The sequence below is a fragment of the Symphalangus syndactylus genome, chromosome 18 (genome assembly GCF_028878055.3).
Source record: "Symphalangus syndactylus isolate Jambi chromosome 18, NHGRI_mSymSyn1-v2.1_pri, whole genome shotgun sequence".
Classification (NCBI taxonomy): domain Eukaryota; kingdom Metazoa; phylum Chordata; class Mammalia; order Primates; family Hylobatidae; genus Symphalangus; species Symphalangus syndactylus.
In genome coordinates, this window is record NC_072440.2 from 101,100,369 (window position 1) to 101,115,649 (window position 15,281).

The window sequence follows — 15,281 nt, forward strand, 5'->3', positions numbered from 1 at the left end:
TTTTTTAAAAGCTTAATTTCTGTGGATGTATGTGGAATAAGGAAATTTTCTTTAACCTAATAAGCCTCTGTTAATTTTTTCCCCCAACAGAAGTCTAGACTATAGGACAGTCCATGATAAAAATTAATTGTATACTCTGCCTTTTGAAGTCAGGCACTGTCTTGTTCATAATTTGTCCTTTGTAGTAATCCACACAAAGTGTTACTCCCATGGTTTGCTCAATTATTTCCACAAAATTTATTTTTAAATTTCTATTCACACTAAAATAGCTTTTATTCTCTATTTGCTATATATGTGGGAAAATAAAGCCATTGAGTTAGTTCTGCCAATCTGAGAATGAATGAAAAGATTTTTTCTATAACATGTTTTATATAAAGTTACATAAATTAGGTTTACAAAATGTGTTCAACCTCCTTTTCTCAAGGTAGCCATAATACTCAGTATTAGGTAGTTTGTATAGCTTCCTTATGAGGAATGTGGGCAACAAACACACTCTTTACTGGGCAGGTAAAGGAAATAAAGGGCACTTAATCTCTCAAATCATTGCAAGTTGGACAGAGCTAGAGGTAAAGAAATACCATTTAGCACCATACTTCTCTAGTCATTTAATTTTGCAGCATGCGGACACACACACCCCTATAATGGTTATTGTACTTGTCAAAAAGACATCGGGGGGGATTATTTTATTATCTACTGAAACTAAACACAGATAAGTGGTTTTTAAAAATCATCTTGCCAAATATATTGATGCCACAGCTGCATATTTCTAAATACATAGCTTGGAAGTATAGCTTTCACACTTCTAAGATCTTTTAATTTAAACATTTGATCTATTTCTTCATTTTTTTTCTTGGTAATACAAGAGCCAATTCTTTATCCAGCCTCCAAACTAGGGCTCTTTGTTATCTTAATTGCTTCAGTTTATTCTGGAAATATGAAAGCTTCCTTTCTCTAATGATTCTTTTTCCTAGGTCAGCGTCCTTAAGACCACATTTTGTACTAACTTTATAACTATAGTGTAAGAAATAAGAAAAAGAAAAGTTGTTGATTTGCATGGAATCTCCATTTTACCAAACCTTTTTCTTCTTTCATTGAGGAAGCCTCCTGTATTTTAGAGTTCACAGTTTATTCCTATCTCCCATAATTTAGGCATTTTAACGCATTTTCCATTGTATTTATTCTCTGTATCCTGAAGTCATGTCAGCAGTGAAGTTCTGTTGGTAGCAATATGTAATCACTGTATATCTAGTAATAAATGGATTCATTGCATTTATAAGTGTGTGTTTTTACACTGATCTGTCTTTTCTTTATCTCTCCTGTTCATGCAGACAGGCATGGTACATTGTGATACAGCAGTTGGAACACCGGATTATATATCACCTGAGGTTCTGAAATCACAAGGGGGTGATGGTTACTATGGGCGAGAATGTGATTGGTGGTCTGTAGGTGTTTTCCTTTATGAGATGCTAGTGGGTAAGTAAATATTTTAACTTCTTTTTTCAAAACGCTTCTTATAATACTTTATTTCAGTCAAGAATTTGAGAATATAAGGAAATTAATTGCCTTTGTCATAGGGAAGAATTGGATTTCTGGAAACTTTGAATTAGTAGTATCTGATAGGGCAGACTGTTAATTGGAAAATTAATACCAAGCCTGATACTGGCATGGTGATTAAATAGAATAAGTAGAATGTATAAAGAATTAAAAATATATCACCAGGAAATATTTCTCCAGCAGACATTTTTGAATTAAGAAAATATTAGAACAAGAAGCAAGTTTACAGCTTCAGTGGGCCTTCATTCTAAGATTTTCCTTCTTTTTTTTTTTTTTTTTTTTTTTTCTGAGGCAGGGTCTCGCTCTGTTGCCCAGGCTGGAGTACAGTGGCATGAACACGGCTCACTGCAGCCTTGACCTCCTAGGCTCAAGTGATCATCCCATTTTGCCTCCCGAGTAGCTAGGATTACAGGCACATGCCACTAAACCCGGCTGATTTTTTTCATTTTTTGTAGAGAGTGGTCTCATCATGTTGCCCAGGCTAGTTTCAAACTCCTGACCTCATGTGTTCCTCCCACCTCAGCCTCCCAAAAGTGCTGGGATTTTAGGCATGAACCACCACACCTAGCCCTCTAAGATTTTCTTGATCAATCATATTTGTTATAATATTTAAATATAAGACTAAATGTTTGTCCCAATAGTAGTAGAGAAGTAAAAATCTCTAGTTTATGTAATTACATAATTGATTTCGTAAACAACTGTATTCCTTCCATTTACTACGTGCATATATATTGTTTGTAATTCTCGTGAAATAAATTATAAATATAGTGTTTACCATTTGATTATCAAGATAAATATATTTTATAATAACATTTCAGTTTTAGAAAACTCAGAGACAAATTTAGTTCTTCTTTTTTATGAGCAAATCAAAATTTGAAAGGCTGAAGTATTTCAAAACTTTCTTTACATCATAGATTTCATTCCTAAGGTTCCCCATTTCTAAGTACTGGGGTCATAAAAATACTAATACCTTCTGGCTAAGGAAGCCAGTGACATGGCATGGGGATGAGGGTTGAAAATGTAGTTAAATCCACTTTCCAAGGCAAGTATGTCAAGGCTAATAACATAATACGGAACTAATTAGAGTTAAAAATATACTTTTTAGAATTAGAGAGTATATTTTCTAAAAGATGAGCCTAAAAGAAATGGTAGTGTAAAACCTGTATGATAAAAGACTATGGTTATTGCTAAAAAATCAGAAATTTTTGGTAAATTGCAAATTTAAATAATAATTACTCTTGAACTTTTTTGTGGCGTAAATTGCTTTCTCTTGATGACTGTCTTGTGTATGTAGCATTGATCTTGTTATGCTTTGTTTCATGTCATAGTATGACCTACTTTATTTTGGGCCTTTCAAAGTGAGTCTGTTTGTACACATCAGATGGTCCCATGTAGCTGTCTGTTCTCCCATCTCTGGCCTAGGTTGTGTCTTGTAATCTTTTGAAAATAGAATATATTCTCTTTTTTGCCTAGACACGCTTTCCTAGGGATTTACAAAATAAGGTACTTTAGAGGAAGTAATTTGGCTTATTTGATGAAGAGGCCATTTAAATTCTCATGACTGCCAGGCTGGGTGGTGCTAGCTCAGCTCTTCAGGAGGCTGAGGCAGGAGGATCACTTGAGCCCAGGAGTTCAAGGCCAGCCTGGGGAACATATGAGATACTGTGTCTAAAAAAGTAATAACAAAAGAGTAAAATTAAAATAAATAAAAATTTTTTAACACAAAGTTTAAAAAGTTAAAAAATAAATTAAAAAATAAAAAATAAAATCTTGAATTCATCGCTCCCCTCCACCTTTCTTTGAACACAAACAAAAAATAACTACCTGAAGACATTTTTTGAAGTTTTGGATTGGCTGATTTGGGAAAGTCAGGTTTTCATTAAAGTTACTTGTAGTGTAGGTGTAGTGGCAGAGCCTGTAACACTTGTGGCTTTAGCTGAGTACTGGCCAAAATGGTGCCTTCAACATTTTCCATCTTTATACTTGCTTCAGTGCATCTATTACAGTCATTAGTAAGAACACTGCATGGGGAGACCATTTCTGCCCTCTTTCAACTCTAGCTATATGTCATTTTAAGCTAGTCACAGTCTGTCTCTCTGGGCCTGACTTCCTCTTATGTAAAATAATAGAGCTGGTTTAACTCTTGCAGCAGCCCTGTCTGGCCTATCATGATGTAAATGATTTAAATATGTGCTGTCCAGTGTGGTAACCATTGGTTACAACATGACTTAAAATGTGGCTAGTATAACTAGGAAATTGTGTTTTTCATTTTATTTAATTCATTTTAACTTTAAATTGCCACCTATAGCTAGTGGCAACTGTGTTGTATAACATACCTCTAGAGAGTGATTTCAAAATGCTGATCCAGCCCAAGCATTAAAGGACCCTGACTGATCTGACCCCACATAGGAAATCTTTCTCTTGGACTATTCAGTAAAACGTTTCCTCTCTTTAGTTCAACCATTGTGGAAGTCAGTGTGGCGATTCCTCAGGGATCTAGAACTAGAAATACCATTTGACCCAGCCATCTCATTACTGGGTATATACCCAAAGGACTATAAATCATGCTGCTATAAAGACACATGCACACGTGTGTTTATTGCGGCACTATTCACAATAGCAAAGACTTGGAACCAACCCAAATGTCCAACAAGGATAGACTGGATTAAGAAAATGTGGCACATATACACCATGGAATACTATGCAGCCATAAAAATGATGAGTTCATGTCCTTTGTAGGGACATGGATGAAACTGGAAACCATCATTCTCAGTAAACTATTGCAGGGACAAAAAACCAAATACCACATGTTCTCACTCATAGGTGGGAATTAAACAGTGAGAACACATGGACACAGGAAGGGGAACATCACGCTCCGGGGACTGTTGTGGGGTGGGGGGAGGGGGGAGGGACAGCATTAGGAGATATACCTAATGCTAAATGAGGAGTTAATGGGTGCAGCACACCAACATGGCACATGGATACATATGTAACAAAGCTGCACATTGTGCACATGTACCCTAAAACTTAAAGTATAATAATAATAATAAAACAAAAATTTCCTCTCAAGTTAAAAAAAAAAAACTCAACAAATTCTGGAGTTATCATTGATTTTACTTTGCTTTTAAGGGATGAGGGATCATTGGTGGTGATATATTGGTGGTGATAAAGAATATATTTAAAATTTAAATATATTCTTTGTTTTAGAATATAACAATATGTCTGTTGTTTTGACTGGGACTCTGTGCCCGTAGAATATTTGTTCTTCCCTGCATGTGGCAAATTTAAACTTAACATATTTAAATATTAGGTGAAAAGTGTTTCCTTTGCATTCTCTGTTACGTTCAGTATCATCTTTCTTGAAATTTTAGGGGATACTCCATTTTATGCGGATTCACTTGTGGGAACATATAGCAAAATTATGGATCATAAGAATTCACTGTGTTTCCCTGAAGATGCAGAAATTTCCAAACACGCAAAGAATCTCATCTGTGCTTTCTTAACAGATAGGTAATGTACATTGAATTTCTTTGTAGAGAAGCCCTTTTATGTTAAATTTGTAGAAATAAAAGCATACCTAGCTATTTAACATATGAAATCAGTCTGCCTCTCATTACCCAAGTAGCATCTAATTCTGGGTTAGCCTTTTCCTTCTGCTAAGCCTGGTGTTGGGCTACCTTGTTGTTATGTGTGTATAGCCCAGTTGTAATTGAACTCTAACCTTAACCCTCATGTCTAAAAAGGAAAAAATAGAACGTGGTAAAACAATGGATTTGAAAGAAATAAAACTTTTGTATTGTTCACATTTTATCCTCCAAGCTGGTTATTCCATATTACTCTTATGTAACTTTTGAGAGTATTTTGTGTAGATAAATACTCAACAGGTTATAATCTTAAAAACTATTTGTGTTAGACTTGGGAGTGCTTCCTTCCCAACCCTTTTTAATTTGCATTTGAATATGAGCAAGACTATCCTGGAAATTCTATACTTTCAAAAACAAAATAGATGAACAAAGGTGTGAAAATCTGCCCCCAAAAGAGAAGCTAGAAAACTATTTGATTTCTCTTCCTTGTTCACTCCATTCCATTTTTTTTCTAGTGTCCCATTTTATATTTGTGATAGGAGTCATCCTGTCAAAGGACCAACATATACAAGAGGGTGCTCACACCCTTGTTCAAACTTACACATCAGCTTTGTTATCTTGGGGAAATTATTTTTACTTTTTTGGGAAATAATTTTACTCATCCATAAAACAGTGGGCTCAAATTACATAACTAAGGGCATTCCTAGCTCTAATATGCTAAGATTCCTCAGCACATCTTATTGCTTATTAATTTGTTACAAGCATTACTGCAGTGACTATCCTCACACATTCATCTCTGCATACTTTTTATAGGATAAAATCTTAAAGGTGGAATTCTGGGATACACATTTTAAACTTAAGTGATGTTACAAAATTGATCCCCAGAGAAGTTACATCAGTATGTATTTCCATTAACAAAATTGTTTTCCTCTCGTCAAACTGAACATTATAAAATGTTTTTTTTATCAAAGAGTATAATTATTTTTATTTGTCAATCATTTGTAGAATAAAACTTTAATACCTGTCAATTACATGGTTGACGAGCAGTCGGTGCTGATAAACTCAAAGTAAAATGGAAATGACAGTTTATATATTAAGACCTGGAGATGAGGAGATGTTATCTTTGAAAAGAAGGAGAGACGCCTCTAAGAGGATAGGGTGGAAGAAGAACACAGCCTGTATGATGTTTGATGTGGGCACTGAGCGGGATTGGTAGGGATGGTCATAATTTGTGCTGGATGATAAATTGTACAACAGGGTACACCTGTTTTATGTTAATGAAAGGAGTGTTATTCATGAAAGATTTGAATTAGTAGTCATGGGGCAGGGTTGTGCAATCTAAGGAATGATTATAGGTGGAAAACTGATATTTTGGAAACGAGTTAATGCCATAAATATGGCTAGGAGCACTTTCCCTTAAGGTCTACAGTTTTCCTATTTATGTTAAACATAGCTCCAGGGCCTTGTATAACACAAATGCTCTCTATTTCCATACAGTCTTCATTGAAGACTCAGAGGGTCAAAGAATGAAATTCTTTGTAACATTTTTCATATATGCAGAATGATAACTTTAATATACATGTAGAGATATAGTTTACCAGAATAAATATGGATAGCTTCAAACATAATATATGCATTCTTTTTAGGAAAGGGAGATATTTTTAAAATAATATTTCTATTAGAGAAGTTTTGAATAACTCTTCTCTGCCAAAAGTTAGACCTATGTCTGTTTATATCCTGAATATATCCTATTGTCATTCAGTCGTGGCACATGCAGGTGAATTTTTTTACTTGATAGTCTTAACGTACTTTCATTTGATGCAAACTATAGACACAAACATTTTACTTTTCATGACATTTATTGTGCATTACAGTTTTTGAAATCTATCTAAAGAGATCACATACTGTAACTTGGGATTGCTTATTTTTGAGAAACATTTAAGCAGAAGCTTTTAATACAAATATCTCAAATTTACTTGAGATCTTTATTTTGGTTAAACTGTTGACATAGAGTTAATCTTTTTATTTTATAATTTTTAAATAATACAATCTTTAACTGCATTGTTTAGGGAGGTACGACTTGGGAGAAATGGGGTGGAAGAAATCAGACAGCATCCTTTCTTTAAGAATGATCAGTGGCATTGGGATAACATAAGAGAAAGTAAGTCAATAAACCTAAATATTTTCATTCCATCACATTCTGAAACTCATAAGTTGACTCCTTTTTTGAAATAACAAGCATGATTGATAACACTTAATGCTAACTCATTTTTAAATTGAGAAATTTCATTTCAAATTTGTTCTGTGGCAATATTTATAACAATATTCCTCAATATCTTTGCAAACTATTAGCAGTATTTCTCAACAGTTTTATAATAAACATTACACATTTCTTAATTTGCCAAGTTAAGCTTTGTAGATCTCAATAATTTTCAGAATCAAGGGAATGCAGTCCTTTAATTTAAATGTGTTTGACTTGACAAATCAACAATTTATTTATGGAGACCATATTCTGTTAAATATTGCGGTAAGCATAGTAACTTATTTTTACTATGTATATATGACATTGATTCATTTTAAGGGTAAGAAATATTTCTGTTTCGAGATTGTAGAAAATGGAGGTCTCTAAATTCTGTGCAAATTATTGCTGCTTGTAATTTTTAACAACTAGAATAATATGTTGCTTTCCTTGTTTAATCTATATTTAAAACTGATCTAATATAACAATAAATTACAAAATTTTAATTCTGTGAATCGATAAAATGGCAAATGCGCTGCTACAAATTTATATAGTGTTATTAAATAATAAATAATACATCATAATAAAATAGAATGGTTTATATATTTTGGTTGTGAATGAAATAATTTATTTCTTTTCGTTTAATAGCGGCAGCTCCTGTAGTACCTGAACTCAGCAGTGACATAGACAGCAGCAATTTTGATGACATTGAAGAAGACAAAGGAGATGTAGAAACCTTCCCAATTCCTAAAGCTTTTGTTGGAAATCAGCTGCCTTTCATAGGATTTACCTACTATAGAGAAAATTTGTATGTGGTTTATTATTTGTTAAATTTTACTGTTTTTAGAATCTAGCTATAAAATGTCTTATTTTGAGACTCAATTATAGAAGATAAAGTATTAATTTTTTTCCAAAAGGACTATCATCAGAAGAATTCTTAATATTTTATTATTTCTGAATGTTATATGTTATTCATTTATAAGTTATTGCAAGACACCATTCTACATTCTTTTGGGGATATACAGTAAAAACAAATACCTATTTTTGAAGAAGCTTGTCATCTCAAGGATATAAGAGAATTAAATAGTCATAAAGAAGGGTAAAATGTGACAGTTGCCTTAAGAAAGATGCTAAGAGAATCTGGGATGGTTCAGAAGAAAAATAGAAGTCATCTCTTTGGGGTGGGAGTAGGGAGAAATAGGTCAGACCTCTGGGAAGAGGTGGCATTTTAGCCAAGTCTAACAAGAAAAGGTTTTGAGTGGCTGAAATATGGGGAGGTTAGGGGACAGTTGTGAGGTGTTGAATAGTGGAAGCAAATGTTTGGAATGTGAGCATACACTGGGAGCAGAGCACTCACATTGAGTCCGGTAGCACTCAAACATAGAGCAGGTGCTACTATGTCATTACAGTTTGGAGGACTCGATGAGACTATGTGGTTTTCTTGCCTGTAATCTCTGCATCTAGCAGAAAGTCTGACACAAGATCATTCAATAAATATTGGTTAACTGAAGTGAGTATCGGATGTAAGATGAGAAAATATGTTGAGGCCGGGTGTGGTGATTCACACATGTAATCCTAGCACTTTGGGAGGCTGAGGTGGGAGAATAGCTTGAGCCCAGGAGTTCTAGACCAGCCTAGGCAACAAAGTGGAACCCTGTCTTTACAAAAGAAAAAAAAAAAAAAAAAGCTGGGTACGGTGAACCCAGGAGGTGGAGATTGTGGTCGAGCCGAGATCGTGCCATTGCATGCCAGCCTGGGCAACAAGAGCGAAACTCCATCTCAACAAAAAAAAAAAAAAGAAAAAGCCAGATGTGGTGGTTTGCGCTTGTAATCCCAGGTACTCGGAGGCTAAGATGAGAGGATCACTTGAGGCCAGGAGTTCAAGGTTGGAATGAGCTGTTCCAGCCTGGGCGACAGAATGAGACCATGTCTTAAAAAAAAAAAAAAAAAAGTGAGTTTTGGGGAAGAATAATCAACAGATGATTGTCGTGTGCTCTGCTAAGGGGCTTTTGACCGCCTGGCATTGGGAAGTCACTGAAAGCTGTTCAATAGTTGAATGAGGCATTAAAGATATTTGAGAAACATATTTTTGACAAACATATAGTATATCCGTGTGTGTAGTGTGTCATGATCAGACTAACCAACCATTGCAATTTGCCCAGGACTGAGGGTTTTCCTAGGATGTGGCATGGGACTTTCATGCCAAAACCAGGAAAAATCCAGGCAAACCAGGATGAGTTGGTCACCCTAGTAATGAAAATATTCTAAAAACTATTGTCATGCTGACCAAAATGAGAGTATCAGTGCCAGGAAAAACACAAGCATGGTGTAGACAATAAGGAAGAACACAGTTGAGAGAAATTGATAGTAAAATAGAAGTGATGATTTATATATTTAAGACCCAGAGATAAAGACATGTTATCCTTAAAAAGGAGGAGAGATGTCTTTTTCTCAAAGATGGTGTAGAAGAATAAAATAGTTACAGAAACAGTTACTATTACAGGCAGCTCACGCCTGTAATCCCAGCATTTTGGGAGGCTGAGGTGAGCAGATCACTTGAGGCCAGGAGTTCAAGACCAGCCTGGGCAACACAGCAAGACTGTTTCTCCACAAAAAATTTAAAAATTAGCCAGGTGTAGTGGCATGCGCCTGTACTCCCAGCTACTTGGGATCCTGAGGCAGGAGGATTACTTGAGCCCAGGAGTTCGAGGCTGCAGGGAGCTATGATTGTACCACTATGCTCCAGCCTGGGTGACAGATTAAAAAAAGAAAGAAAAATGAGATAATAATAAGACGTGGTGGGAAATACAGTTTCATTTAGTGAGTCTGGTGCAAACAAAATTAAAGACTAGTTATCCTGTAAGAGGGAAAGGCAAGAAAAGTTTAGCATTTGATTGATTGATTGATTGATTGATGGATGGATTGAGATGGAGTCTTACTTCGTCGCCCAGGCTGGAGTGCAGTGGTGCGATCTCGGCTCACTGCAACCTCCACCTCCCGGATTCCAGCAATTCTCATGCCTCAGCCTCCCTAGTAGCTGGTACTACAGATGTCCACCACCATGCCCAGCTAATTTTTGTATTTTTTGTTTTTTAGTAGAGATAAGGTTTCACCATGTTGGTCACACTGGTCTGGAACTCCTGACCTCAGGTGATCTTGCCCGCCTTGACCTCCCAAAGTGCTGGGATTATAGGCGTGAGCCACCACACCTGGCCCTAGCATTTTAAATTATTGAAAATGATACAAATGTCTTGAGGGAAAAATATTGCTTTATTTGTAAATAATGTGTTGAAGTGAAAAGAGAGAAATCTGTGTTTGATATTTAAGTCTGAGAATAACTTGAATAAAACAGCACATAGATTAAAATGAAATGAAAAAATTTATTTTCTGCCCCCTTCCATGTAGATTATTAAGTGACTCTCCATCTTGTAGAGAAAATGATTCAATACAATCAAGGAAAAATGAAGTATGTATACATTTTTACTGCTGTAGTTATTTTAGTTGCATGTTTAAATATGTATGTCTTTAAAAAGCTAATTTGATGCTCCTTTTAAAATCATGAGATGGCATTCCTTACGTAATACAGTTTAACATAGCATTGCAATGATTGATTTATGTGAATAGTATCATTATTCAAGACATGATGGCTAATACAAAGAGGACTTCTACATGGCTTTAGGCTTAATTGAGTGCCAAAAGTGATAGAATAAGTCTGTAAACAACTATAATAACATTTAGAAAATTGACTTCTATAATTTGTAAATGAATGCAAATCATACATATATATACACATACACATAAATGATGATGCTAAACATTTTTTCTTCAAACTTATGAAAACTAAAGCATTAGGTTGGATAATTTTGTTATGGTTTGTGTTTTAGGAATTTTACCGAATATAACCATCATTTAAATATTTTAATGTGTTTTCTGTTTTGTTTCAAATAGGAAAGTCAAGAGGTATGTTGATGTTGTCAGATATATTGAAAAACTGAGAAAAACTCATCACTCTCGCAAAGTTTAAATATAGTCATATCCTACCTAGCATTTGGAGTACTACATCTACCCAAGAGAGAAGTTCCCAACCTTTCTTCTACCAAGTATCTGTTTTATTATTGTTCTGTGGATCTGTTTAAAATATATATTATGTAATTTTGTTTTTATTTATCAAGGACATATAACTGGCAGCAAAAATTTCTGATTAGCATATAATAACTGGTGTGCTCAAATTATTGTAATGCAGTAGTAGCCAAAAGCAATTAAACTGGACTAGTTCATTAGCCTGTATATTTTTATTAAGGGAAAATAGAGTTTTTCTTAAGATAGATGTAGTATTTAAAACCATGGAGAACCTGATCACTAGAAGGAATAATGGAAAGTACATTGCCATGGGAGTCTAACAGACCTGCATTGATTTTTGCCACTACCACTTATTAGCTATGCTATCTTGGCCTGATTATTTACCTTTTTTGAATTTCATTTTCTTTATCAAGTAGATACAATGCTACCATCTTTGTAGGATTTTTGTTAATATTAACAAGACAACATTTGTAAAGTGCCTGATATTTTACCAAAGGCACCACAGGAGCTCAAAAAGTTAAATCCTTTAAAAAGTAAATAATGTTCCAAAAATAGATTATTTAATAGTTTCGGTAATTTTAGCTTGTTTAAAGACTTACATAGCTAGGGAAAGCTGCTGAGGAGCTGGCTTGTAATTAATTAGCTATCATTTATTTGAAAGTTATTGATTACTCCACAGTAATATGACCAGCACTACATAGGAAGATATAAAAGAAGAGCTTATATTCTTACTTTGAGCATATTCGGTTGAGTACTCTGAATATTTGTTTTAGATGTATTCATTTTTATCCGACTAGCACAAATAATGACAATATTTTCAAGCAAATAATTCATAGAAAAGCAGCAGAAGATATCAGAGGTGGTGTTCTTTATAATGAATTTGAAACTTTGTGTCATAGAACAATTCTGCCAAAGTTAGAGCTTCTTATGCATGGTTACATAAGTATGTTCGTACATACATGCGTACTCTGATAGAAAGCAAGAGAAGGGGGAGTTTTTCCCTTTATCAATATAAGTCACATTAAGAAGGTACAAGTACTGTACCATTATAGAGGACATTATGTTTAGTGGAAAGACAAAATAAGCTTATCATTGTTTTCTTTAAGCCTCTCATCTTTAAATATGACCAAAATACGTAATTACAGTTTCTTGTTTTTTGACAGATTCAGAAAAAACTGTATACATTAGAAGAACATCTTAGCAATGAGATACAAGCCAAAGAGGAACTGGAACAGAAGTGCAAGTATGTTTTGTAGATAATTAAATATTGCATTATAAAATTTAAGTTTAAACATTTACTGAAAAAAGGAGAGCGGCCAGGCGCAGTGGCTCACACCTGTAATCCCAGCACTTTGGGAGGCCGAGGTGGGTGGATCACGAGGTCAGGAGTTCAAAACCAGCCTGGCCAAGATGGTGAAACCCAGTCTCTACTAAAAATACAAAAATTAGCTGGGCATGGTGACGGGTGCCTGTAATCCCAGCTACCTGGGAGGCCGAGGCAGAGAATTGCTTGAACCTGGGAGGCAGAGGTTGCAGTGAGCCGAGATCATGTCACTGCACTCCAGCCTGGGTGACAGAGTGAGACTCCGTCTCAAAGAAACAAAAGAAAAAAAAAGAAAAAACAGAAACGGAGAGCTACGGCCTGGCGCAGTGGCTTACGCCTGTAATCGCAACACTTTGGGAGGCCAAGGAAATTACTTGGGAGGCTGAGGCGGGACAGTTGATTGAACCTGGAGGCAGGCAGAGGTTGCAGTGAGCTGAGATCGCACCACTGCACTCCAGCCTGGGCGACAGAGCGAGACTCCGTCTCAAAAAAAAAAAAGAAAGAAAGAAAGAAATGGAGAGCTACAGCCAGGTGCGGTGGCTCACGCCTGTAATCCCAACACTTTGGGAGGCCAAGGGAGCTACTTGGGAGGCTGAGGCGGGACAGTCGCTTGAACCTGGGAGGCAGACATTGTAGTGAGCCGAGATTGCGCCACTGCATTCCAGCCTGGGCAACAGAGCAAGACTTCGTCTCAAAAAAAAAAGGAGAGCTACCAAGTAATTATGTAATTACTTTTAAATTTATAGACTATGTTTTATTGTAAATTAGAAGTTATTTACTGTTTCTTTTTGAAATTCTTTAGATCTGTTAATACTCGCCTAGAAAAAACAGCAAAGGAGCTAGAAGAGGAGGTAAAGTTGCCCCACTTTTTTATTAACATTTTTGTTAGTAAAAATCTTTGACGTCTGACTTACCTAAGGAGCTCTCTTAGTACCTTAGTAATACGTGCCTTGAAACCTACCTTGTAGTATTGGTGGATAGGACTAAATTATAGGGAAATCATGTTATAAATAGGCTTCATTCTGTTATGTTTTTGCAAACGAGTTAATTCAGTATGTGTAGATATTTCAAGGGAAAAAAATGCTATTCATAACATTTTAGGCCAAAGTATTAAATAATGATAGTTTAGTAGTTGTGGAAAGTTACAGGAAGTTTGAATAGTAAACAAAACATTTACGGTCTTTATGATTTAAGAGTAGTGTGCTAGTTTACAATCATAGAAAGCATTATTACAGTTTTAACAAAAAAGCAGTGATAGCCTTTTTGAGATCTTTTTTATCTGTTTGGAATAACAAGTATTTTTTGTTTTGATTTTATTTTTATACATACTTTTTTGATAATAACTTTAAGCATTATTTCAGATTACCTTACGGAAAAGTGTGGAATCAGCATTAAGACAGTTAGAAAGAGAAAAGGCGCTTCTTCAGCACAAAAATGCAGAATATCAGAGGAAAGCTGATCATGAAGCAGATAAAAAACGAAATTTGGAAAATGATGGTTTGTGGTGTAAAATATTAATTACTCATCAAGAAAAAAATTAAGTGTGTGTATGTGTGTTAAGCTTGCCACTGAAATGCTTTTTATCATAGTTAACAGCTTAAAAGATCAACTTGAAGATTTGAAAAAAAGAAATCAAAACTCTCAAATATCCACTGAGAAAGTGAATCAACTCCAGAGACAAGTAGGTGGATCTCAATTTGTAGTAAAGATACAGGTTTTATTTTTAACTGCGTGATAACATTAGTTTTAATTGACAGTGTTGCAAAAGGCCTTTACCTATAATTTTAGAAATCATTTGGAAAATATTTTCAGGTTTTTGTTTATTTTAAATAGTTTCTAATGGGGGAATACATTGACTAATTTTCATTACATACATCTGTGTTTGTTTGTTGTTGTTTGGTTTTGAATGGAATAACAGCTAGATGAAACCAATGCTTTACTGCGAACAGAATCTGATACTGCAGCCCGATTAAGGAAAACCCAGGCAGAAAGTTCAAAACAGATTCAGCAGCTGGAATCTAACAATAGAGATCTACAAGATAAAAACTGCCTGCTGGAGACTGCCAAGTTAAAACTTGAAAAGGAATTTATCAATCTTCAGTCAGCTCTAGAATCTGAAAGGAGGGATCGAACTCATGGATCAGAGATAATTAATGATTTACAAGGTATTGAAGTCGTGGTTGCACTTGAATTAATTTTGATGATTCTTATTTTAAAAATAACTTTAGATGATGGATAGTGTGCTGGAGTAGGACATTTCTGAATATACTGTTATGTAAAGTTAGAAAATTAGAAATACATTGATACAAAATTTTATGAACAAAAGATTTAATTTCAAATGTATGATTTTAAGTATTAAACTCTTCAGGTAGTAGATTGGATTCCATTTGAATTAACTATAAAGCACAATACCAACAAGTATAAAACTTCTGCTCACAGACAACAGCTCCAAAATAGAAGGTGGCTTGCAAACTTTTTATTCCTAATTGAATGTATGTAC

At 34.9% G+C, this 15,281-nt stretch overlaps 1 protein-coding gene across 1 annotated transcript in view; it reads left to right on the forward strand.

Moving 5' to 3' along the window:
* ROCK2 (Rho associated coiled-coil containing protein kinase 2) overlaps positions 1–15,281 on the forward strand; it is a 168,001-nt gene that overhangs the window by 117,250 nt on the left and 35,470 nt on the right. The window contains exons 6-16 of the mRNA XM_055253796.2: positions 1,329–1,473; positions 4,926–5,064; positions 7,208–7,299; positions 8,026–8,185; positions 10,783–10,843; positions 11,326–11,337; positions 12,621–12,700; positions 13,584–13,632; positions 14,143–14,278; positions 14,371–14,462; positions 14,700–14,946. Of these exons, the coding sequence (XP_055109771.1) occupies positions 1,329–1,473; positions 4,926–5,064; positions 7,208–7,299; positions 8,026–8,185; positions 10,783–10,843; positions 11,326–11,337; positions 12,621–12,700; positions 13,584–13,632; positions 14,143–14,278; positions 14,371–14,462; positions 14,700–14,946 (1,213 nt within the window). The remainder of the gene's footprint in view (positions 1–1,328; positions 1,474–4,925; positions 5,065–7,207; positions 7,300–8,025; positions 8,186–10,782; positions 10,844–11,325; positions 11,338–12,620; positions 12,701–13,583; positions 13,633–14,142; positions 14,279–14,370; positions 14,463–14,699; positions 14,947–15,281) is intronic.